The 26,052-nt window shown below is 46.9% G+C and overlaps 1 protein-coding gene across 2 annotated transcripts in view; it reads left to right on the forward strand.

Moving 5' to 3' along the window:
* Positions 1 to 16,623: 16,623 nt before the first annotated feature.
* The window catches only part of Rab37 (RAB37, member RAS oncogene family), a 66,427-nt gene continuing 56,998 nt past the window's right edge, over positions 16,624 to 26,052 (forward strand). Inside the window, exon 1 of one of the 2 annotated variants that reach the window (XM_036196038.1) lies at positions 16,624 to 17,108. In XM_036196038.1, coding sequence (XP_036051931.1) covers positions 17,031 to 17,108 — 78 coding nt within the window. In that variant the 5' untranslated portion in view covers positions 16,624 to 17,030. The remainder of the gene's footprint in view (positions 17,109 to 26,052) is intronic. The other variant, XM_036196040.1, reaches the window with a different exon arrangement.

Consider the following 26,052-nt stretch of genomic DNA (forward strand, 5'->3'; position numbering starts at 1 on the left):
CCACATCCCCAGCTCACATGGAGATGTTACTATGTTACTATGAAATTATAATGGATTTCAGTGGCGGTGGTTTGCCTGTCTTCCTTTTACTGAGAATATTAAGTTTTCCCTCAAAATACCGAGGGAGTAAAAGTCCATTGCTATCATTCTTCTCTACTGTTATTTCAAAGTACTGATTGTATTTTAAATAATCATTCAAGGAATCCTGTGAGAAGCATTTATGATATGATGATAATGGTGACGGTGATGTATGGTGGTGACATCGGTGATGGCAATAACAATGGTGATGTTAGTGATGACCATAACAAAGAAAATCAAAGTGATGGTTAGCACCTACATTTCACTTTCTCAGTGCAGGAAACTATTCTGAGCCTCTTTATTAAGCCATTGTTCTGGTTTCATGGCCCTGTTGTGACAAATGCCATGATCAAAAGAAACATAGGCTAGGAAAGAGTTCATTTGGCTTACAAGTTCATGTCCCAGTACATCACTGAGTGAGGTCAGAGCAAGAACCCAAGGCAGAAGCCTGAGACAGGGACCATGGAGGAATTCTTCCTGGCTCACTCACAGACTCATGCTTATTGTCTGGCAAAAACACCATGACCAAAGAGCAAGTTGGGGAAAAAAGGGTTTATTTGGCTTACACTTCCACATTACTGTTCATCACCAAAGGAAGTCAGGACAGGAACTCAAGCAGGGCAGGATCTGGAGGCAGGAGCTGATGCAGAGGCCATGGAGGAGTGCTGCTTACTGGCTTGCTCCTCATGGCTTGCTCAGCCTGCTCCTTATAGAACCCAGAACCACCAGCCCAGGGATGGTACTACCCATAATGGGCTGAGCCTTCCCCCATTGATCACTAATTGAGAAAATGCCTTACAGCTGGATCTCATGGAGGCATTTTCTTAACTGAAGCTCCTTCCTCTCTGATGACTCCAGCTTATGTCTAGTTGACACACAAAACCAACCAGTACACTTATCCACCTTTCTTATATAGCTGAGGACTACCTGAGCAGGACATGTGTGGCCTACCATGGGCTATGTGTGGCCTACAGTGGGCTATGTTTGGCCTACAGTGGGCTATGTGCGGCCTACAGTGGGCTATGTGCGGCCTATGGTGGGCTATGTGTGGCCTACAGTGGGCTATGTGTGGCCTATGGTGGGCTATGTGTGGCCTACGGTGGGCTATGTGCAGCATACAGTAGGCTATGTGTGGCCTACAGTGGACTGTGCTCTTCTGCAACAATTAACAATCAAGGAAGTCCCAAAGGCCAGTGCAATCTAGGCAATTCCTCAATTGAGACTAAACTATCGGATGACTCTAGGCTGTGTCTAGTTGACAACGACTGCCAACTAGGACAGAAGTATAACATTACCACTCATTGCCCTTGCAACAACCCTGGCAGATGTACATTACCAGTATGGTTATTCTATGCATGAGGTCACTAAGACACAGAGGTCAATGACACGGACAACGTCTCACAGCTAGAAAAGGCTGGACTCAAACCCAAACTTAGTGTGTTAGTTACTTTTCTATCGGTGTGATAACCTGACCAAGGCAACCAACAGGAGGAAGGGTTTGTTTGGGGTAATAGTTCATCATTGCGGTCAACATGACAGTGAATAGCAGGTGTATAGCCTGGAGCAGCAGCTGAGTAGCTCCCTCATGCTCCTGTGGCCGTGGCTCCCTCTCCAGCTGCTCAAGCTCCTATAGCTGTGGCTTCCTCTCCAGCTGCTTCACACTCCTATGGCCGTGGCTTCCTCTCCAGCTGCTTCACACTCCTGTGGCCATGGCTCCCTCTCCAGCTGCTTCACACTCCTGTGGCCATGGCTCCCTCTCCAGCTGCCTCATGCTCCTGTGGCCGTGGCTTCCTCTCCAGCTGCCTCAAGCTCCTATTGCCGTGGGTTCCTCTCCAGCTCCCTCACACTCCTGTGGCCGTGGCTCCTTCTCCAGATCCCTCACACTCTTGTGGCTGTAGCTCCCTCTCCAGCTGCTTCACATTCCTGTGGCCGTGGCTTCCTCTCCAGCTCCCTCACACTCTCGTGGCCGTGGCTCCCTCACCATGAGCGACTGTATTCCCTCAAACTGTGAGTTGTGATAAACTCCTCCTCCTTAGAGTTGCTCCTTCTCAGGTATTTTGTGACCTCCATGAGTAAAGTAGCTGATGTATTGTAGCTGGAAGTTTTCCTGTGTCCTGCAGCCACTCGGTCCCAAGTAAACACACAGAGGCTTATATTAATTACAAACTGTTTGGCCTATGGCTCAGGCTTATCATTAACTATCTCTCACAACTTAATTCAACCTATTTCCATTAATCTATGTTTTGCCACCTGTGTTTCATTGCATCTTGCTCCCCCCAGCACTGAGTGTCTCCCCTGGCTCTGCCTTCTTCCCCTTCTCTCTCTGCTTAGATTCCCCACCTGGCTCTATTCTGCCTTGCCATAGGCCATAGCAGCTTCTTTATTAACCAATGGTAGCAACACACATTCACAGCATACAGAAAGACCATCCCACAACACTTCCCCTTTTCTGTAAACAGATGTTTTTCCCTGTGAGGTCACCTAGACTTCATAGCATGTGTATGGATGACAGCGTGTGCGCTATGGCCATGAAGTCCTGTGCTTCCACCTCTCCTAAGAAGTCTAGATTCTGTTCTGAACCCCATGCAGCCCCTGCTCCTGCTCAATGGAAGTCCTCCTTCATCTGTCTTAGGAACATAAAAAGACCCTTTCAGGCCAGCTCTCCAGGGCACATTGACTGAAAGGGACAGTAACAGACACCCAAACTTTTCCTCATTCCTGATGACAAGGCAAATTCCCAAGCCAAATCCCAAGAGATTCTGAGTCAGAGAGCCTGGGGAGTCTGTGTTTCCAGAAAGACCCATGTGAGGTCTCTACAGGGAAGTCTAAACACTCTCTTAGTCAGGGTTTCTATTGCTGTGATAAACACTGTGTCCAAAGCAACTTGGGGAGGAAAGGGTTTATTTTATCTTACAGCTTGTAGTCCATCGTCCAGGGAACTCAAGCAGGGCAGGAACCTGGAGGCAGGAGCTGGTGCAGAGGCCGTGGGGGAGTGCTGCTTACTGGCTTGTTCCTCATGGCCTGCTCAGCCAGTAATTATACCATCCAGGATCACTGGCCCAGGGGTGGCACTGCCTCAGGGGTTGACCCACCTAGAGCCCACCCACATCAATCACTAATCAAGAAAATACTCTACAGGGCCAGTCTGGTGAGGGCATTTTTTAAAATTAAGGTTCTCTCTTCCCAAATGACTCTCGCCTGTGTCAAGCTGACATAAAACTAGCCAGCACAGTCGCCTTCCCAGACAAATTTGCTGTGTAAACTAACTCCTCTCTTTATCCTCACCTAGTGGACACTCAGCCTGTATAAGGGACTCACACGGTGCCAGATCTGATAATACAGTCTACTTCTTGGGCATCTACTGTGAGCTGGGATCCAGGAAAGATTTGTGGCTATCTCACTTTTATAAAAACAATATTACAATTATGTATTTATTTGCTTCTCTTTCTGTGTGTGTGTGGTGTGTGTGTACACATGTGGGAACATGCATGTCAAGGCACGCATGTGTTCATCAGAGGACAACTTGTGGGAGTCAGTTTTCTCCTTCCACCCTGGCAGTCTCAAGGATTGAATTCAACTCAGCAGTCTTAGAGGCAAGTGTCTTTACCCACTGAGCCATCCCACCAGTCCCCAGTTCATCTCATTTAATCCACATGGGAGTCCTAACGACTCAGTGCAATTCCTACCCAGCACTGGCCAGAGAGACTCCAAGTGGCAAGCATATGCCCCAGTGAGGCTTTGATCTGTGACTGTCACATGTGATTCTTGGTCCCCAAATTCCTGTAAATTGCAAGTTTCGGTAGGAACACCAATATAGCATTATAGTATGCATATGCAATGTATGGCCTAGCACAATAGTAATGGCATCTGGGCACGGGATAAGGAAAAATGAAAGAGTGGCCAAGCTGAGCACTTACACACAGTCCTACAAGGTGAGGGCTATTGCTACCCCTTAATTTTGAAAAAAGATATTTTTTCAATTTTTATTTAAATATATCTGTCTACATAAGTTTATGTGCAGTCCAGGCATGCAGGTGCCTGCAGAGGCCAGAAGATGGCGCCAGATCTCCTGGGACTACAGGCGGTTGTGAGCTGCCTGATGTAAATGCTGAGAACTGAACCCAGGTCCTCTGAACAAGAAGTAGGCATTCATAACTGACCAAACATCTCTCCAGGCCCAAGTTATTGTGTTTTAGGTATGTGTATGCATACATGTATGTGGTGAGGGGATGGTATATGCACGTGAGTTCAGGATCCTGGAGTTACAGGTGGTTTCGAGCTGCCCAGCGCAGGCAATGGGAATTGAACTCTGGTCTTCTGTAAGAGTAGCTAGTGCTCTTATCTGCTGAGCCATCTCCCCAGCCTGCTGTTCCTCATTATTACCAGACTGTGGCAGCACTTGCAGCTGCTGGCTTTGAAAAAAGGATTCTCAGCTGCAGAAACAAAGAGGATGTCTCCTATACATGGACAACAGGAAGCACATGTGTGAAAATCCACAGTTGCAACAAATGAAACCAGGAGCCACCATGCATCCTCGGGTGGGAGGACGGATGAACACTTGTGGCACATTCACCCAACACAACACTAACAAGCAGCTCTCAGAGCAGTAAACCGCAGCAGCGTGTCAGAACACAAGACTCTACAGAGTGATCTTAAGTCAAAAAGCAGTGAGGCCAAGCTTGGTAGCTGGTGCCTGTAATCCCAGCACTTGGGGATCTGGGCTAGGAGGATTGCAATGGATTTGAAGCCAGCCTGGGCTACCGTGCAAAACCCTGTTTTAAAAGAGAAAAGAGTCCGGGCAGTGGTGGCTCACGCCTTTAATCCCAGCACTATGGAGGCAGAGGCAGGCGGATCTCTGTGAGTTGGAGGCCAGCCTGGTCTCCAAAGCGAGTTCCAGGAAAAGGCGCAAAGCTACACAGAGAAACCCTGTCTTGAAAAACAAATAGAAACGAGTTTGGTTTCCAGCATCCAAGTCAGGCCATTCAAAAGTGCCTGTAACTCCAGCTCCAGGAGATCAGATGCCCCCATTCCCCCTTCTGGACTCTGAGGGCACTGCACTCACATGTGCCAGGCACATAGAAACACATAAATAAAAATAAGACATTTTAGCTGGGCGGTGGTGGTGCACAACTTTAATCCTAGCACTCAGGAGGCAGAGGCAGGTGGATCTCTGTGAGTTCGAGGCCAGCCTGGTCTACATAGTAAGTTCCAGGACCATTAGAACTATACAATTTTTTTAAAAAGCAACTAAAGTAAAAAAGGCATTTTAGGAAACCAATTTTATGCAGCAAAACTATGTAAGGAAAGCAAGGGAGCTGTGAACGTGGAAGCAGAATGGCCATTACTCCAGGAGACCAAAGAATGGAGAGGAGTACATGGTTAAAACAGGTCACCACCGAGCCCTTGGTTTCTCCTTAGGGTTCCTATGCTCTTACTGCACTGGAATGAAAGACTCAGTGAATGAAAGAAATAATGAATGAATGAATGAATACCATTTATGGGTGAACGATAAATGTGCCAGAATTCAATTAGTCCAACTGTACTCCAGTCCAATTTGATACACCTGGAGTTCCATCTTAAAGAAAAACTAGTTGACTAATGAATAAATGACTCTCTCTTGGGTAGAAGGATTTAATTATCCTCTCCTATTCTCCATGCTCAACTGCACACCTCCGGGTGGGGACAGATAGCCTGGAGGACAATTGTATACCTGGGGGTGGGGACAGATAGCCTGGAGGACAATTGTACACCTGGTGCTGGGGACAGTAGCCTGGAGGACCTGGGAGCACCTTCTGCCTCTCTTTGGAAAATGCCTGAAATTAAACCCACGGGTCCCGGTAAGCAGGTGGCTGGCTGGGAGGGAGAGGCTGCTCCGACAGGATCATAGCCAAGTGAGGTGTGATTTCAATAAAGAAAGGGCCTCAAAAAGTGGTGCCTCCCTTGAAGAGATGCTCTGTCTTGTGCTCTGACATCTGCTGCTGACTATGGGAGGGAATTGTCTGTGTTTTCCAGGCAAGGTTGATGCTTAAAAAAGAAATTCCTCAATAGGCAATGTGCATATTTGAAATCACAGAGTGTGGGCAGTCATAGACAACTTCTCTTACTAAAAACATTTTTATTTTTAAAATTTGATTACATTTTGCCTAATTTGGAGGTTGGGGTTGTATGCCACAATGCACATGTGAAAGTCCAGGACTTGGTGGCAAGCACTTTTACCTGCTGAGATGTATTTCTGATCCTGACTTGCTCTTACTTGACAAATAATAATTGATACATTTATAGAGAGCAACATGATGTGATGATATTTGCCAGACACATGGTGGAATTATGAACTCTGCCACCTGGAATACTTTGTGGCAGTAAATTTTTGAAGCATAGTGGTGGCGCATGCCTTTAATCTCAGCACTCGGGAGGCAGAGGCAGGCGGATATCTGTGAGTTCAAGTTCAGCCTGGGCTACAGAGTGAGTTCCAGGAAAGGTGCAAAGCTACACAGAGAAACCTGTCTCAGGAAAAAAATATTTTTTCAATATGTATTTTGTTTTTAATTATGTGTATATGTGTGTGGGTGGGGGAGGATGTCCACAGGAGTTCAAGTGCCAGAAGGTGCCATAGGTGTCAGATCTGCCTGCAACTGGAGTTACAGATGTTGGTGAGCTGGGAATGGAGCTCAAGTCCTTTGTGAGAACAGTGCATGCTGTTAACTGCTGAGCCACCTTTCCAGCCCTAGATATTCTGAAATGGAAGGTTACTGGGAACTTCAGTCACAATGCTATGGAATGGATTGCTAAAATGTAAAGAGTTCTCAGTAAATGTGTCCTTTTACCGGGCTCTTTCCTAGGGTATGTTTCCATTGTACAAGGAAAGGCTTCACCACATCGTGAAGGGATGGAGCAAGAAGGGTAGCTAAAGGCTACACGTAAACTTTGCCTTTACCTATTTGTTTGGTGTGCTCTGAATATCTGAGCAATCTCCCATCTTTCAGGGACAGTGGGTTTATCCATTCTCAATATTGAAGTGCTGAAGAAAAATGTCCACAAGGAGGCAGCAGAGAGTCACAGAGCGCTCGAGACGGGAGCGCTGAGAAGCCAATGTTTGTGGAAAGACCACAGGCTCCTGAAGTTCCAGCCATGGAGCTGCCTTCATGGTCGGGTGCTGGAGTAGATGTGACATACGATGGAGCCATTAGATGCTCCTGTACCCCTCTGGAGGGGTGAGTCCTCAGCTCCTGAATCTCCTGACCCCAACCAAGCAGCAGGAAATGATGAAACAAAGCCAAAAAAGTGCCTATGCTGGGGAATGTTCCCAACCACAGAGCTAAAGGCTCCGGATAGGTTTTTGTAGACTGAACCAGGCACGATTCGTGATTCTTTATGAAGAAAGCAGCGGCAGGCTGGCGGGGCGCCATTCAGCCCAGGACAGTATGACTGGGGAGAGCCTACACTCTGTCTGCCATCTGCAAGAACCTGAGGGCTCTCGCTCTCTCCGAGTCTCACTTTGACAGCTCTGGGCTGGGGATGGGACCCAGGGGGTCACTGGGTGAAAATAAACTAGATCAAGTAAGCAAAAAGAGCCTGGCATGTTGATTGCCACAATACATGGCTCATTCATTATTCATCCTTGATTCTCTCGTGCTAAAGGAGGAGGACAAAGGGCAGCCATGTGGCAGCCTGTGTCCTGGAAAATTACCTGGGTGGCCTCCCCCATCTCTCTCCCTCCCTCCCTCCCCTCCCCCTCGAGACAGGGCCCCTCACTATATAGCCTAGGCTGACCTTAAAATCATCATCGTTCCACCTTAACCTCCTAAGTGCCAGGATTACAGATGTGTCACATCTGGCTCATTTGGGGCCTTTCTCAAAAGGAAGACAGATGCTAAGTGACCATGTTCCAGGTGAACCGTTCTCTCTTAGCTCCCTCCTTGCTCCAGGCGGAGCAGGGTGTTTGCCCCTCCCCCAGACTTGGAGCGCACATAAAGAGCCAGACACTGTGCTAAGTGTGTCTGTGCATCCTTCATGTAATTCTCACAACAATCTCACAAAAGAGCCCCTTGAGGGCAGAGTGAAGGAGCAGACCAAGTGGCACACTCAATAATGTCAGGTCAAGATGGAGACCCATGTCTGCTGGGATCAACATTCAAGTCGTAACAACTCATACTATACCATCCCCTTCACACACCCATGTGGCCCTTGTCACGTGGTCTGAGAACGGTACCTGTCCATCACACAGAGCACGCTGCCAGCGTGTCAGAGGCAGGACTGCTGGCAGCTCTTTTGACCGTGTACCCTGAGCACTGGCACAGGTCTGGCTAATAACGAATGATGGATGAAGAACAATCCTCGGAAGCTCCCAGGAAGGAGCCAGCACATTGTTTTCTCCAGGTCAGCACAACCCATAATGTCCATTCCCACCCAGGGAGGACGGGCTGGGGGGGGGGCTGCCCCCTACAGTGCAGCCCCCACTATTGTAGAACTTAGCCATGGGACCTGTGCAAGTCCTTCCCACAGGAAGAGACGCTGCTGGAACTTTGAGGGTGGAAAGCCTTCCCACCTCCCACCTCCCAGCTTCCTGCAGCATCTCAAGCCTCATGGAGTTTCTTGGAGTTTTCGATAAACTTTGCACATTGGACTCAGCAGTTTGCCAGCCTCACATTGATTAGTATGGTTCAGGCACAATTCTTTAATGACCCAGAATGCACCTGCTGCTTAATCTCCACATTAGATCCAGTTTAAAGTTTCAAGGTCAAAATAGTATTCTAGTTATGGGTGGGTTCAAATTTCAGCTATCTCTGTAAGCTTGGTGTGTGTGTGTCTGTCTGTCTGGTCTGTCTGTGTGTCTGTGTGTTTGTGTGTGTGTCTATGTGGGTGTGTTTGTGTGGGTGTATCTGTGTATGTGTGTCTATGTGTGTGTGTGGCTGTGTGTGTGTCTAGTGTTTGTGTGTGAGTGTGTCTGTGTGGTGTATTCATGTGTGCATGTTTGTGTGTTTATGTGTTTGTGGAGGCTAGGGTAGAGCTTGGCAACAGGAAGTAGATCACCATGTCTCTGATTCTGGAAATCACACCTGGTCCCAAGCTCCTTCCCTTTTCTTTGCTTCCCATACATAAGGTGAATAGTCCACAGGTTCCCACTATCATGATGTTCTGCCTCACCACAGCTCCAGGACTGGGGAAGCCAAGGACCAACAATCTCCAAAACTAAGACAAAACAAGCCTGCCCTCCTTACGTTGCCTGTGGCAGACATTTTGTCACAGCACTGTAGAAAAAATGACCAGACGGGAAAGAGAGCAACCTAGGAGATACAGGATCCAACATGTAAAAACCTCAGATAACAACAGCGATCACCAAGAAGCGGTAAATGACTTTTATTCAAGAGAGTTTCCTAGACAGAAGAACCTCTTGGTTCCTTTTCTGTCAAGAAGCAACTCCTGAGAGAAAGGGCTTGTTGGGTTTAAGGGGAATGTTGTTGTTTTTGCTCTTTTGGGGGGCCCACCACCCAGCTCCCAAATAAACCACATACAGAGGCTTATTCTTAATTATAAATGTCTGGCCTTAGCTCAGCTTGTTTCTTGGCAGCTTTTCTTAAATTAACCCATCTACCTTTTGCCTCTGGGCTTTTTCCTTTTCTTCTGTATATCTTACTTTCACTCTTACTTGGTGGCTGAGTGGCTGGGTGGCTGGGTGGCTGGGTGGCTGGGTGGCTGGCCCCTAGCATTCTCCTCTCCTTGTTCTCTTGCTCTTTCTTCTCCTCCCAGATTTCACCTCCTATTTACTCTCTCTGCCTGTCAGCCCCACCTATCCTTTCTCCTGCCTCACTATTGGCCATTCAGCTCTTTATTGGACCATCAGGTGTTTAATCAGGCAAAGTAACACAGCTTCACAGAGTTAAACAAATACAACATAAAAGAAGGCAACACATCTTTGCATCATTGAACAAATGTTTCACAGCACAAACAAATGTAACACATCTTAAAATAACATTCTGCAACAGGGGGATACAGTCTATCACAGAGGGAAGGCATGGTGGCATGCGGCCATGTGTACAGCTAGGACTCCCTGTCATCTGGCAGGACAGGAAGCAGAGAGAAGACAGGAAGCAGGGCTGGGCCGTAAAACCTTACAGTGTGTTTTCCAGTGGCCCACTTCATCCAGAAAGGGTCCACTTTTTAAAAGTTCCAGGATCTACCTAGGAACCAAATATTCAAACATATGAGCCTATGGGGGATACTTTATCTTCAGATTGAAAAGGTCTACTGTTTACTCAGCATAATATGAATAAAATGGCACAGAATTCAATACATTAATACGGACTTTCAGAAAACTAGGGAATCAATATTTTAAAAGCACCCCCTGAAGTAAATAATGCAATGGGCTTTTTGAACGTCTGTCTTTTTCCAGCTCAGCAGCCTACTTCTACCCTCTGGGGTGTTTCTGCTCTTCTTTAACGCCCTAACTGTATCACTTAAAAATGTATGTGGGGGACTGAAAGGATAGATCAGCGGTTAAGAGGACTTGTTGCTCTTGCAGAGGTCCTGGGTTCAGTTCCCAGCTCCCACATAATCATCTATAACTCTAGTTCCAGATGATCCAACTCCCTTCTCTGACCTCTGAGGGCACTGGGCACACATGTGATGCACATCCATAAATGGAGGCAAAACATTCACACACATAAAATGAATAAATTAGAAAAATGTAAGGATAAATGTGGACTCCCGGAATAGCATGAGGATACTGGGAAAAGCTAAATACATTCTAGCTGGGTGGCAGTGGCACACGCCTTTATTCCAGGAGAATCTCTGTGAGTTCAAGGCCAACCTGGTAAACAGAGGAGATCCTAGACAGGCACCAAAACTACACAGAGAAAACCTGTCACAAAAACAAACAAACTAGAGCGCTTGCCTAGCAAGCGCAAGACCCTGGGTTCGATCCTCAGCTCAAAAACAAACAAACAAACAAACAAAAAAGTTAAATACATTCAAATAAAGTGTGGACATGAATGACAATGTAACAACGTTGGTCCCACGTCATGAACAAGGCCTCCTAAGGTGTTAATAATGAGGGACACAGGGTTTGGAGCATTAAAACCTCTCTGTAACATCTTTGCAATTCTTCTGCAAATATAAAATAATTCTAAAACTAGTGGTTTTCCATAATTAGGCCTATCAATAGAAGTTGGGGGAGATGGGGGGTAAGATGAAAGGAAGGAAGGCTAGGGTGCTAATGTTTCACCTTACACCTCGGAAACTCCAGAAATGTGAACTATCACTAACAAAGCAACAACGGGGAGACAGCGAGGTGGCTTGTCGAGTAAAGGTGCTTGCCATCAAGCCCGACAACTTGACTTTGATCCCTAGAACCCACACGGTGGAAAGAGAACCAGTCCCAAAAAATCTGTCCTCTGGCTTCCATGTGTGCACCACAGTGAACCCACACAGCAACAGGTACAGAAAACACAGACACACACACCTGAACGGGATGCAGAGATTCTCAGACAGACAGACAGACACACACACACACACACACACACAGAGAGAGAGAGAGAGAGAGAGAGAGAGAAGGACTCAGTACAAGAGGACTCAGCACTCACCTCAAAGTCAAGGACTGGAGGAAGGAACTTTGGGAAGTTTACGTCAACTTGGGACAAACCTATGTGATGTTTGATCTTGGCTGTTAGCTTCACTGCATCTGGAATCAACTAAAACGCAAGCTTTGGGAAACACTCCTGTGAGGAATTTTCTTAACAGCTTATTTGAAGCAGGAACACCCACCTGAAGTGAGGGCGGCAACTTCTGCCCAGATAAAGGATGTGGAAGGACACTTCACTTTTACCTGTTTGCCCTCACTCTTGCTGGCAAATCCATCTGTCCTGTCACTGCCTCAGTCCTTTCCTGTTGGAACCAATGGGATTCAAACTCAGACTGAAGACCAGCAGCTTGCCAGAAATCCTCCCGGCCTTCAGCACTGGCTTGGGACTGCTGAGATAGTCAACTGTTGCAGAACATTATTTTAAAGTGTGTTACTTTTGTTTATGCTCTGGGACATTTGTTTAATGATGCAAAGATGTTTGATTAAGTAAAATTCACCTGCAGTCAGGAGGCTGCATCAGCAACTAGCTGATGGGAAGTGGTAGGGAGGAACCAGGGGGAGAAGGGTCTTTAAGGAGGGGCGAGGAGAAGCCCGAGGGCTTTTTGGGAGGATGCTGGCAAGGAGAGCAGGTGAGCTACTTGCCATTCAGCCTCTCTGAGGAGCAGAATTCCACCTCAACCTTTGACACTTGAGGTCTCTAGAGGGACAGAGATTTAGTTAAGGTTCCCTTTGTAGCTTTGAAAGAGTCAGAGCCTGAGGGAATAGAATTCCCTCAGGTCAAGAGTTGCAGTTGCTGATTCGAAGCCTTGGCTTAAAAAGCAGCACCAATTTTTAAAAAGAACAACATCCAGCCTCCTGGACTGAGCAATCAATAGGTTCTCAACTCTTGGATGGAAGACAGTCAACATTGGGCTACCTGGACAACAGCCTGTGAGCCAATCTAATAAACCCCTTCCAATAGATAGTCATTCTTTCAGCTCTGTGCTTATAAAGAATCCTGACTAATACACCTAGCCACACCTGGGAAGAGGGTGTCGCAGCTGAGGAACTGTCTCCATCAAATTGGCCTCTAGGGCAAGTCTGTAGGGGCATTTTCTTTATTGCTAAGTGATGTCAGAGGGCCCCGCCCACTGTGGGTGATGTCACTCCTGGGCAGGTGGTCCTGAGCTATGTAAGAAAGGTAACGGAACAAGCCAAGGCAAGCAGGCTAATAAACACTGCTCTTCCATGGTCCCACTTGGGTTCTTGCCTCCAGGTTCCTGCCTCAACTTCTCCTGGTGATGGAAGTGCAAAATGAAGTGAACCCTTTCCTCCCCAAGTCGAGGCATTTTGGAGCAAGGAAGAAAGGGGCAAAGAGAATGGAGGTGGATCTGTGACATGAAATGAACAAAATAGTGAGACTACACCCATAGTCCCAGGATTCAAAGGGCTGGGGCAGGAGGATCATGAATTGGAGGTCAGCCTGGGCTACATAGAAAACCCTAGTCTAAGCTCGGGAACCTGCATGGGACCGAACTAGGCCCGCTGAATGTGGGTGACAGTTGTGTGGCTTGATCTGTTTTGTGGAGTCCCTGGCAGTAGGACCAGAACTTATCCCAGGTGCATGAACTGACTTTTTGGAGCCCATTCCCTGTGGTGGGATACCTTGCTCAGCCTTGATACAATGGGGAGGGGCTTGGCTCTCCTTCAATTTGGTATGCCTTGTTGACTACCATGGGAGGCCTTACCCACTCTGAAGAGTGGATGGGGGCAGATTGGGAGGGAGGTGAGGAGGCGGGAGAAGAGGAGGGAGGGGGAACTGGGGTTGGTATGTAAAATGGAAAAAAATTTAATAAATATATTCTTTTAAAAGAAAAGAAAACCCTAGTCTAAAAAGGAAAATAAAGACCCAAATCAAACAACAAAACCACAAATAAAATTAACAAAAGTAAAGCCAGCATGAGTGGGTAACGGCGTGGGTAACAGCGCTTGCTGCTGGAGCGGCCTCAACCCTCAAAAAAAGGCCAACCCAAAGAAAATTATTTAAAGAATAGCTTGTCTTTGAAAATTAGCATTTTAATTTTAAAAGTTTTCAAAAAAAAAAAGACCCCAAAGCAGAGACTGAAGATTGCAAATATTTGAGGGTTTCTCCCCCCACCCCAAGAGAGATAATACTTCAATTCTAAATTTGGGGTTTAGCACCAACAGGTAAAACACCAGAAATTGTCATTCCTAGATGAGCATGGAGAAAAAGCTGGGCAAACTGAAAATCAATACCATTTCTTGGCTCATCAGGGAGTTGGGTTTGCAGGGCAAACTGTTACCCTGGAATCTGCAGAGGACAGGGAACTCAAAAAGCCACAGCTGAGATCTGCCCCTGTGGAGCAGGGGCCACAGCCTGGTGGGGAAGCTTAACTGCTGATGTTGAGGAAGCCCCAGAGACTGGATGTGGGCCGGCGTGAGTGTGACTGCCACACGCCAGCAATGCCCAGTCATAGACTGATTGCACTGGAGGACTCCCCCACCATCGCTGAACTAGCAAGGCTCTAACATAACAACGGTGGATGCAGTTGGAAGGGTTGCGAGGCACAGGCTCATTCTCTATGAGTGACTTAAGGAAGCTCAGTGTCAAGAGGGAGGGAAAATGCTGGGAGGGTTTAACGTGTCTTTAAGATAACTTGATAATGAATGCAGGGTCACTGTTAATAAAGTAAGCAACATGCAACAATGTGTGGATGATGGAAGCTGAAATCATGTTAAGTAAGGCAGAGGGGAGAGATGGCTTAGTAGTTAAGAGCACTTACTGCTCTTGCAGAGGACCTGGCTCAGTTCCCAGCACCCACATGTTGGCTTATAACCACCTGTAAATCCATTTCCAGGTGATCTGATAACTTCTTCTGGCCTTCATGGGCTCCTGTATGCATGTAATTCACACAACTTAATGCAGGTACACACACACAGATAAGGCTTTTTTTTCTTTTTTCTTTTCCTTTATTTTTATTTATTTATTTATTTATTTATTTTATTTTTCAAGACAAGGTTTCTCTGTATAGCCTTGGCTGCCTAGAACTAGCTCTATAGAACAGGCTGGCCTCAAACTCTCAGAAATCTGTCTGCTTCTGCCTCCAGAGTGCTGGGATTAAAGGCATTCGCCACCACCACCCAGCTATACATAAATTTTTAAAATAAATATTTGCTAGAAGTATAACAGCAGTTACCTTAATGGGCTTGGCAATAGGTAGATTAGATATGCCTGCAGAAGGAAATGATGAGCTTGGAGACAGATCAGTTGAAAATTCCCACATGAAAACACAGATGCGCCAGTTGCCTAATGGGCAAGGCATTGCCCACCCCCAGTGAAAACACAGAAGAAAAGAAAAACAGTAGAAGATCAAGAACTGTTAGATAATTTCAAAAGCTGTAGCATACGTGTAGTAGCTAGACTGCCAGGAAAATACAGAAAAACAAGGCAGAAGAAATCTGTGCAGTCCTGGTTGCTGAGAATGTTCCAAAAGTAATTACAGAAACCAAACCATGGATCTTAAACATTGAATAGGTTATGTTTTAGATGTTATTTTTTAAATATAAAAAAGATATATTTTTGTTATTTTTAATTATGTGTATGTGTGGACATGAGTGCAGTGCCCACGGTAGCCCGAAGAGGGTATCAGTTTCCCCCTGGAGCAGAGTCCCAGGCAGTGGGTGCTCACAGAGCCATCTCTCCATGCTCCCAGAATAATTTTTTAAACCCTACATCAACTCTATCATTTTCAAAAGGCACCCAAGGACAAAAAGGTCTTGAAAGGCTGAGGGAAGGGAAAAGTCCCTTCACACAGGGACTAGAACAAATGGTTTCGGCAACCATCTGGTCAGAAAGTGTGCGTGCAGGAGGGAGAACACTGTATTTTAAGTGCTTGTGAGAGTGTTTGTCATAGAATCTGTTCAGATTTTCTCGGACAAACACCTGAGGGCTCATCATCAGACAAAATGAAACACTGACAGGCAAATGTCCTAGCAGGGAACTCCCTGTGGTGTTTAGAGGCAGTCACAAGAGCTCTCCTCATCCAGAGAGTATATTACCTGCACTTACTGAGCTCTGAGTATATTCTGGGCACTGTTCCAGGCATGTGATTTAACTCTCTAAATTTTCGAACCCAGGCTGGAGAGAGGGCTCAGTATTAAGAGTGGTTGCTGCTCTTGCGGAGAACTGGAGTTGGATTCCCACATCCAGCATCCCATAACTGCCTGTAAGTCTGGGGGATCATACACCCTCTTCTGACTTCTGTGGGCAACTCCACCATGTATGCATATACTTACACAGATACACACACATACACATAAGTAAAAATAAAATAAATATTTTAGAGGGATTTTGTTTTTGAGATATGACCTCACCCTGTAGCCCTGACTGGCCTAGAACTCACTATGTAGACCAGGCTGGCCTTGAACTCACAGAGCTCTACCCCTGACTTCTGAATACTGAATTAAAGGCATGTGCCACCACACCCAGCAAAATAAGTCTTTTTTTAAAATATAACAACACCATAAGGTAGGTATTACAATCATTCTCTATATCTATTTTGCAGTACTGGGGGATCAGAACTCTGGGCCTTGCACACATTAAGCAAGCACTCTACCACTGAGCTATAGCTCCAGCAAGCGCCCCCACCCCTTTAGGAAAGATTAAGTATCTGGCCCAATGCTACAACTTTCAAAGTTGAGGTCAGAATTCTGGATCCTGTGCTCTTACCGTCCTGCCTCTCCTGGGGCCAATTGTTCTTAACTTTGAGGTCGTATGTATTGAGAGGGTCTGTATCCTCTCCTCAGCTGAGCAGAAGTTTGCTCATTTCAAAGACCTCAGCCCCCACTTTCTATCAGCCTCTACCAGCCTCAGACTTGGACCAATTATTTATCTCCTGAAGGGAACTGTCTAGGGACCAAAAGAAAAAGCGGCGCCAGCACCAAAGAAGAGGAGGGCTGAGTTGAGCCATTAAGGGAGATGCTGGGTCACTGAGGATGGGGAACCCAGAGCTCTGGACCGCAGCGCCAGGAGGACGCAGCGGTGCAGCTGATCCTTCCGAATGCGATGCGCACATATACCTCAGCTAGCTCTCAGCATCTTGGAGTCACAAGACAGATAATCCCAGGCTGCGAGTATCTCAGAACTCTGGTCCCCAATGCACAACGGCAATTCTCTTGCTGAACTCTGAACCTTTAGGATCTAGTTGGTACCGCCTAGGCCGCCTTAGGAGCTGTCCAGTGCTGATTACGGATGCGGCGGTGCCCCTGTGGTGCTTGGAGGGACAGAGCCTGCCGCGCCCCGCAGAGCCCCAGGCCGAGCTGCTGAGAGCGCTGACGCAGAGCCCTGGGAGAGCTGGGAGCACTTGGCTCTGAGATGGACATGGATCTGCAGAGACCCGACTCCTACCAGGGCGGAGCTGGCCCTCACTTCAGCGAGCATGTCCTACATAAGGTAAAACTCTCCCCCGGGGTGCCCACATCAACGCCGGAAGTTCTCTCTGTTCCCCTGACTTTTTTGCTTTGGGACTTAAAGGAGACACTAGCGAGTGTCTGTGATCCTGAGCAAAGCCTTTCTGTGTGATCCTCTTTGATGTTCAAAAGAGAGTGCACACTGGGGGAGGGGCCGCCTCCCAAGGCCCAAATTATGGGGTATTGCATTCATTCATTCAGTTAACCCTCTCCTCCCCATACACCCATCTCCTTTTTTCTTTCTTCTGTGCACAAGTGTCGGAGCTTTCCCTGAGTCTTGTGGGAGGCTGCATTTCTCCAGCTGTGTCTGTCAAGCTCCAGCTCAGTATAACCAGGGAGCAGTGATCCACCTGGCTGAAACATTCATAGCAGTGATCTGTAGCTGGGTGTGGAGGTGCACATCTGTGATCCCAGTACTCATGAGTTCAAGGCCAACTTGGGCTACATAGGGGAGTTTCAGGTCAGTCTTGGCTTTGTAGTGAGCGCCCCCCCCCCCACCGTGTATGTGTGTGTGTGTGTGTGTGTGTGTGTGTGAGAGAGAGAGAGAGAGAGAGACAGACAGACAGACAGACAGACAGACAGAGAGACAGAGACAGAGACAGAGAGACAGAGAGATTGGTGTTGAAATTGCAGACAAATTGCTGTACTCGAAACAGATGCCCCCCACCAAGAGGTCTATAAATGCAAGCCTTGAAATAACCTGATTTGTCCTTCTCTGTTTTAAGATAAGTACAGAGAAGCAAAGTGGCTAAAAGCCAAGGATTGGTAGTCCAAGTTGAGTCTCCTGCTCGCTGTACCCCTGTAGAACCTCTCAACAAGTATGGTCCCAGGGGCCAGCAATGTGAGTGTTACCTGGAAGCCCATTAAGAAGTAGCATCTCAGACCTGCTTAGTGATTCTGCATTTTAACAAGATCCTAGGGGAGTAAACATGGGCATCTAAGTTTCAGATGCATGCCTTGTGCCCTGCTGCCTATTTCTGATCGAAATACAGAAAACCCACTAGTGAGTGGCGCAGGTGTACAGGTTTGAGAAACCTGGGTGCCTTTTCCCTCCAGATCTCTGAACATTTAGGGTCCAGAGAAGAAGTCTGGGAGTTTTAGAACCATCAATCTGATGTAAACCAGAATAAGGACTGTGTTCTCGGATGCTGTGAATGTAGTCCACTGTAAAGCATGTGGAAACAAGGGACCTTACCAACAGACCAATGACAAAACCAGCTTTGTGACTAAACATAATAAATATACAGGTCTCTCTAAAATTAGAAAAGACGTATTCATCTTTATTATACCGGTATGAGTGATTTGCCTACATGCAAGTCCATGTGCCATGTGCATGCAGTGCTAGCAGAAACCAGAAGAGGGCGTCAGATCCCACAGACTGGAATTACAGTCGCAAACCACCACGTGGGCACTGGAAGCAGCAGCACTAGGGTCCTCTCCAAGCAGCCAGTGCTCCTAACCACTGAGCCATCTCTCCAGCCCAAAAGTCTCTCTAATTTTAAAACATGATATATTCATTTTTGAAAGCTTTAAGATTGGGAAGTCAGAGTTTTCAAATTATTGATCAGATGCAGTCTTCCCCACTTCTCTCATCCACACATGAAAACCTTCACTTCCTTTGGGCTTTATTGATCACCAGAGAAAGAGCGATTTTGTTCTAACAGGTTTCACTCTGTCTGAAAACAAGTGTCCCCTTACGACAGTGAAAGCCTGGTCTTCTCAATGCGGTTGCTAACATATCGACAGGAGCTCACCTTGAACTCTCTCCATAGTACTCAATGCATACTGTGTGTGTGTGTGTGTGTGTGTGTGTGTGTGTGTGTGTGTGTGTGTAAGAAAGTCGTTTGCTGTATAGTGCTGACTACCTCCTCTTAGAGCTACTTTATTGTTTCACGTGACTTTGGTGGGGGGGAGATCCACCTGCAAAGCCCTTTGCAAAAGGTCAGGGCATGGACACAGTGGAGTTGTTTTAAATCTTGCATTATTCTAGAGTTCAAGAAATCCCTGTTGATTCATTAGAATGTATTAGCCGTGAGAGGCATATTTCCTATACAACATTAGTGTCTAGGATTTGAGGTATGTACATTTGCTGTGCACCTATTATGTTTGAGTACCTAAGCATACATGTGTGGAGAAAGTGAGTGGGTGGTGCCTTCTATCACTAACCTCACCATGTAGCAGAGGCAGACCTTGAACTCATAACCCATGTGCTGGGTTTCTAGGCATGTAACACCATGCCCATTTAGGGGGGTTTGTCTGTTAGTTTGATTAGTTGGTTTGGTTTGGTTTTGAATCGAACCCAGGTTCTCTGGAAGAGCAAACACTGCTTTTCACCATGAGCCATGTCTCTAACCCCTAGTCAGGATTTTTTGTTTTGTTTTGTTTTTTCAAGACAAGGTTTCTCTGTGTAGTTTTGGTGCCTATCCTGGATCTCACTGTGTAGACCTGGCTGGCCTTGAACTCACAGAGATCCACCTGACTCTGCCTCCCAAGTGCTGGGAGGATTTTTAAAAATAAACTTTTTGCAAGAAAATAGCAAAGATCCTGAATCTCAGGTATGCTCCTTGATGGATTATCAAGCAGCACCAGCTCCAAGATGAAGAAACAGAACCTCACCAGCTCCCCAGAAAGCCCTCCATCCAGCCCCCCTCCACCACCACGGCCCTCCTCCTTTACCTCCCAAGGTTCAAACAACAAAGTATCCTCCGATGTTTGGGATGAGACTGTGTAAGGCAGTCTAGAAACTTGCCAGACAATGAACACTGTGGTGTGATGGAAAGAGACCCCTGGCCTGAGCTCCTTCTGCCCCTAATGTAACTTTCAGCAATATCTCTCCTCTTACTTTTATTAATTTTAATTAGAATACAAACACGTGGGGTTTGTTGTGACATGTATATCATTATTGTCCATCTTTACCCCCACCCAGCCAGCCAGTTCTTTTTTTCTACTGTTTTTTGAGTGTGGATATCAGACACCAGAATGCTAAGCACAGGTGTAACCTTGGAAGTCTTGGAAGTCTCCAGTAAGTGGCAATTGCTGTTAAAACACACATCTTAGGCTTCAGTTCACACCTAACATGATGTTTTGTGAGAAAGCAGCAGTTTCACACTCCAAAACTCAGAAACACATGCACACACACACACACACACACACACACACACACACACACACTCCACACACAGCACAAGCCCATGGGAACAGCTCATATGAACCACCAGTGCAGAAAATATGACTTCTGTGCCAGCATCCAGTCCCAGCTTCCTCATGGGAATGTCTCTTTCCTCAGAGAGGTGGGGCATGAGATGTGCTGAACCCCATGACGGTTCACCTCTGGGACTGGGGTTTCCACTTAATCTGCAGTCAGTGCTGTGAGTGGCAGCCTGGCCCAGAGGAGCACAAGCCGCTCTTCAGAGACATGCAGAGTGTGAGCCTGGCGCTGGGAACTGCTGGGAGGCGCTCAGTTCATCCATCAAACGCTTGGGGTTTTTAGATAGAGTTGCTCTTGTTCTCACAAATCTGAATATTTGATGCAGCTAAATTATTTAAAGCATGTGGACAATGGGGTTGGACTTTTCTCAGAGAACTTTGGGTCCTGCCTTGTAACCAGGTCGATGCCGAGAGCCATCCAGGGCAATGATGGCAGGGAGGGCCTCGGAAGCAGCTCTGGAATTGATGGAGTCTTGGTTCCAGGCCTGACCTTGAGTGCCAGGCATGGGAAAGGTGAAGCTTTGGGCCCAGATGTCAGCGAGACAGGTCACAGGGACTTCAGCTCAAGTGCTTACTCAGACTAGGCTTGTCCCAAGAGGGTCAAGCAATTAATTACTAAGCAGAAGCTAGCCTCCTCCCAGCATCTCAGAAAAACAAGGAGGGTGGAAAGACAAGGCTGTTCATTCATCTGTCCCAGGCTTGGTCTTGGTTGAATGAAATGAACAGAGAAACAAGGGCAAAGGGTTCCATGTCTGCGTCTGCTGTGGCACCTCCTCAGGCAGATGGGAAAGGGGACCAGGGACTCTCAGCCACACCCTGTCCTCCCTTGCACTTCCATCAGTCACTGCTCTCGCTTTGTGGTAATTACATCCCATAGTAACCCACATATCTCATCTATTCATTCATCAAACATATACTGAGCACTCCAAAGTGTAAGGATCTACACTTTGGGGCACTACAGAGGACACATGGAAAATAGCCCTCCCACCCCACCTCCTCTCCCGTCAACAAGCTTGTGACCTATAAGACATGACCACAGGGCTGGGAGATGGCTCAGCACTTAAAGCACTTGCCATGAAGGTGAGGATCTGACTTTGAGCCCCAGCATCTATCTATGTACAATCCAGACACATCCATGTGTGCCTGTAATCTCAGTGCTGGGAAGGCAGCCACAAGAGAATCCTTGGGACTTACTGGCCACAGAGTATAGCCAAATCAGCGAGCTCCAGGTTCAACAACAACAAAGCATGATAGAGGAAGACACTCAACATCACACACACACACACACACACACACACACACACACACACACACACACACACATACACACACACAATTTGATTTAAGGTTGTATATATAGTCTCAGGAGCTACAGTGGGATATCCCAGTTAGGAATGGCCACTTCTGACACCATTTTGAAATGTCCCCTTTCATTTAACATCCAAAGTTGATTAAAGTTGACATTAAAGCTGGCCGTCACAGTGCATGTCTGTACACCTAGCACTTGGAAGGCCGAGGCAGGGGACTCTCTAAGCCAACACCAGCCTGGTCGTTAGCCAGCATCTAAGACAGACAGAATGCCAGCCAGCCTTCCCCTGCACGGAGCCTTCACCCACAGGCCCAGGGAAAGCTGCATAAAGCAGGACTGGTCTTTCCTGCAACCACCCCCACCCCAAATTACCAGGCAAAGACAAACAAACCAGTGGAAGACGGTACCCAGTGTTCTGTTTTCCTCTACAAATCCTTCATCCCTCCAAGGCACCTTTGTCAATTAAACAATGTAAATGGAACATAATGTTGTTGTCAAAGGACCCAAATCCACAGGAAAATGCATGCTCTGTGAGTGAAGAGATACCACTTCTAACTGGAGGGAACAGATTTTTTTTTTTCCTAATCTCAACTCAATAAGTTAGAAAGCCAAGGAAAGCTAGCTGCTGGCTATATAATGTTTCCATTTGCTTGATTTCCTCTCTCATGCGCTCTGCAGGCTCTGGATAAATAAAGGAAGCACAGGTTACGTCACTGGCGATTTGGAGCCATCTGGGACTCCCTGGGCTGAGGAACTGGCCCTGCCCAGTTCCCAGAGCAGGCAGCTGGCTTGGGGAGAGGCGCTGGCTTGTTCCTTGGGATAATTTTAACAGGAAATGACAGTGACTTGGTCCAGCATTAGTGGCTTTCCAATGCCCAACTTTCATCCTTTGAGAATTCATCCCCTTTAATTTGAAGTCCCCAGGGTATTTTGTGAGGAAACATCTGAGACTCAGTAGTTTGGGACAAGTTTTCTCTTGTGAGCTGGTCTGAGGAAAAGGCTGTGACTTCCTCCATTTTCAAGACTGTGCTTATGTATGTATACTTGTGTGTTTGTGCATGTCTCTAGGCATGCATCTGTGTGCACATGGTATACATGCATGTGTATGTGTGTGCATGGTGATCTGCACTCTGAGAACCTGGGGGATCTCAGACTTTTCCATAAAAGACCCTGGTGACTCCAAATTAAAGGGAAGCTACTCAGGGGAGGAGAGTCAGGGAGATTTGGAAAATCGCTGCCATGCTGGATTCCAGCTGAGCTGAATGTAAACAGGCAGAGGTGCGTGCCAGGCCCGGCAAGTGTTGCACCAGATACTTGCAGAGGCACTAAATTTATCCCAACATGCTGCTTGCTTCCTTCCTCACCCTCTCAAGTAAGAGACACAAGTCCCTGGGGATGCAGGTGACTGTAGAGATCACAGCACCTGTGTTAAGTTGTGGAGTGCTGAGGGGGGACGCTGTTCCCTAGCAGAGACCAGCGCTGGGTCATCCTCCCATCCACCAACCAGAAAAATCTTCTAGCCCAAGTGCAGCAGACCTGGAATCTTGACCTCTAAATGACTTCCCCCATCAGACCTCAGCAGGCTCCAGGAGGCAGTGAGACCTCACCAGGTAAAGTCAAATCAGCCAGCTGTTGAGACAGAACTCTCCCAGTCAACAGTTCCTACTTCCTGAAACCAACCCCATGTACTCCTCTCTTACATGACTGTCTAGTTGTCTAGTTATTGATACATGGATTTACATAGGATCATAACGGTGTTATTTAACAATTTAGGCTTCACCAAATGCCACTGGTATGTTTTTAGGTGTCTGAAACCAGGTCACCATTTGCACACACACACACACACACACACACACACACACACACAAATATGCAAGCATACATACATGTATACACACCTCTCTCAAAAACTATAAACTAGTGATAATGAGCGTGTTCTCAGAGTTTTCTGGTTCTGTTTTGGGACTGGGGATTTTTGTTGTTTCAGAGACAGGGTCTCCCTAGGTAGGCTTCACTAGCCTCCTGCCTCAGCTTAGAATTGGGAGGACAGGTGTGTGCCTGCCACCACACCCAACTGTTGTGAGCCTTTTAAAAGCAAACCTTTCACTTCCTCTTCTTCCTTGTCCCTCTGTTTAAATTTTGCACCCAAGCCACACCCTAGCAACTCAGGGGTTTTTAAATAAGCAGATCTATTGGGTCAGAGAAGTGCCCAGGGGACAGTGAGGACTAGTGGGTCCTGCCTCTCGCAGGGATCCCCACACTCACTCTGAGAAGTCACAAAACCTCTGCAAGGGAATGAAGCTAGGCTGCAAATCACTATCAGTATGAGTAATGCAAAGCTATTGAACTTCTCTCCTCCTGAGGCAGGTCATACCTCCAGACATGTGTTCTTCCTCCTTCTCATGGGGTCCCCTTTGCTAGTTTGTTCAATTTTGAACCGAGAAGTGTTCACATCATCTCTGCACAATAGTCTAGAGGGACCCAGCAGAACTCATAATTATTAATAAAAGTGATTTTTAAAACACATGGCTCATCTGTGATGCAATTTACAGTTCACATTTTTTAAATAATTTATTTAAATTTATTCCATGTGCATTGGTGGGAATGTGTCAGATCCCTTGGAACTGGAGTTATAGACAGTTGTAAGCTGCCATGTGGGTGCTGGGAATTGAACCCAGGTCCTCTGGAAGAGCAGCCAGTGCTCTTAACCGCTGAGCCATCTCTCCAGCCCCATCACATTTTTTTTTAAATATACACTATGACCCTTTTTTACCACAAACATTTTGGGTAGCTTCATCATTAATGCCATATTATAGCTAGGAAAATGGAGACCAGATGGGAAAAAATAGAGTTACACGCTGAAGGCCACAGCTGGTATTGTGGAAACTTTAATAATTATGGTGGACACTGACATGGCAAACCCTTCCACAGCATGGAGGACTGCCCCCAAACATTTATATCTGTGAACTCATAAAATCTAGTCACCCTACTTGATGTCATTTTGCAGACATTAAGATGTCTAAGTCTAAATACAGCAAGAGTGGGGGGCTCTATCCCTACTGTAGGAGCACTGAAATTACAGAGGTGTGCTACTGTGTCCAGATTCACATGAGTAGGTCTGGGGATCCGAACTTAGGTTCTGATACTTGTTAGGCAAGCTCTCTGCCCACTGAGCCATCTTCATGACCCCTGTAGAGTTAGCTTTGCTCTGTCTCTCTGGGCAGGTTTGTGTTACCCAGACCATGATTCCTAAAGTGCCCTGTAATACCAAGCTGTATATTCCTGCAATGCCAAGCCATATTATAATCAAGAGATTGTTTGCTAAGGGAAGGGAACTTGCAGGATTCAGAGTATAAAGCTGCAAGGATGATAAGGTGTAGCCACTGTCTCCCCTATATGACGCTGGCCTCAATCTATGGCCCCTGTGACCCCTTTGGCCTCTTCCCTACCTGACCTCTGCTTCCATCAGCTGTGTCTGAGAATGACTTTAATCAGACAGGCAGTCCAGTCTTCCCACCTCTACATTTCCCATCATCCTCTCAGGAACCATTTGCCTTAGAGCCAGAGAATGCCCTGGATATGGCCTAGTGGTCAGAGGGGAAGTGGGAAGAAGAAACACTTCCTTTCAGAAACCTCCATCAGCCATGCCCAGACCTGTCACCTCTCTTTTCTGCCTCCATCTCAGCCAGTGTCAGTGTCAAGGCCTTGGGACCCAGGGCTCAGGAACCATGAAAGAGAAAAAGAAGGGCTGGTAAGGCCCTTTCCTTATACTCACCATGACCCTCGCTCCAGAAGCCCCCGAGGATTTGTCATTTCTGGTTGGGGGGGGGATTGAAAATTGGTTCAACAAACCAATGGGCAGGGTCAAGAGCCACTTTCCACCCCCAGGAAGCTGAGGCCAGAAGGACATAAAATGGCTCAGAGAGGTGACCCCAGCCACGTGGCTTCAGCCCATGGTTCCTGTGAAGTTCCTGTGAAGACTCCTTAAAGGTCAAGGGCTGGAGTCTCATACACTAGTTCTTGGGGAAGGTGAAATGTGTGCTGCTTTCTGAAGCTGCCTTGCTCTAGGGCCTGACTAAATGACTGATTCCAGAGGCTATAAAACCGTAGGTCTTGGCTGGCAAGATGGTTCGCTGGGTAAAGGAGCTTACCTCCAAGTGTGATGATCAGCATTCAGCTCCAGGACAAGCATAGCAGAAAGAGAGAACTGATTCCTAAAAATTGTCCTTGGACATCCACAGGTGCACTGTGATATGCATGTGTGAGTGCACACACACACACACACACACACACACACACACACACACACACACGGGGAAACTCCACAGATCCAGGATAAACTCTCACCCCTGAAGGTCAGAATGACTCTGGGTTCCCCAGATCAAAGATCCCTCCAAGCTCATATATCAAG

This window comes from Onychomys torridus, chromosome 8, assembly GCF_903995425.1.
Source record: "Onychomys torridus chromosome 8, mOncTor1.1, whole genome shotgun sequence".
Classification (NCBI taxonomy): Eukaryota; Metazoa; Chordata; class Mammalia; order Rodentia; family Cricetidae; genus Onychomys; species Onychomys torridus.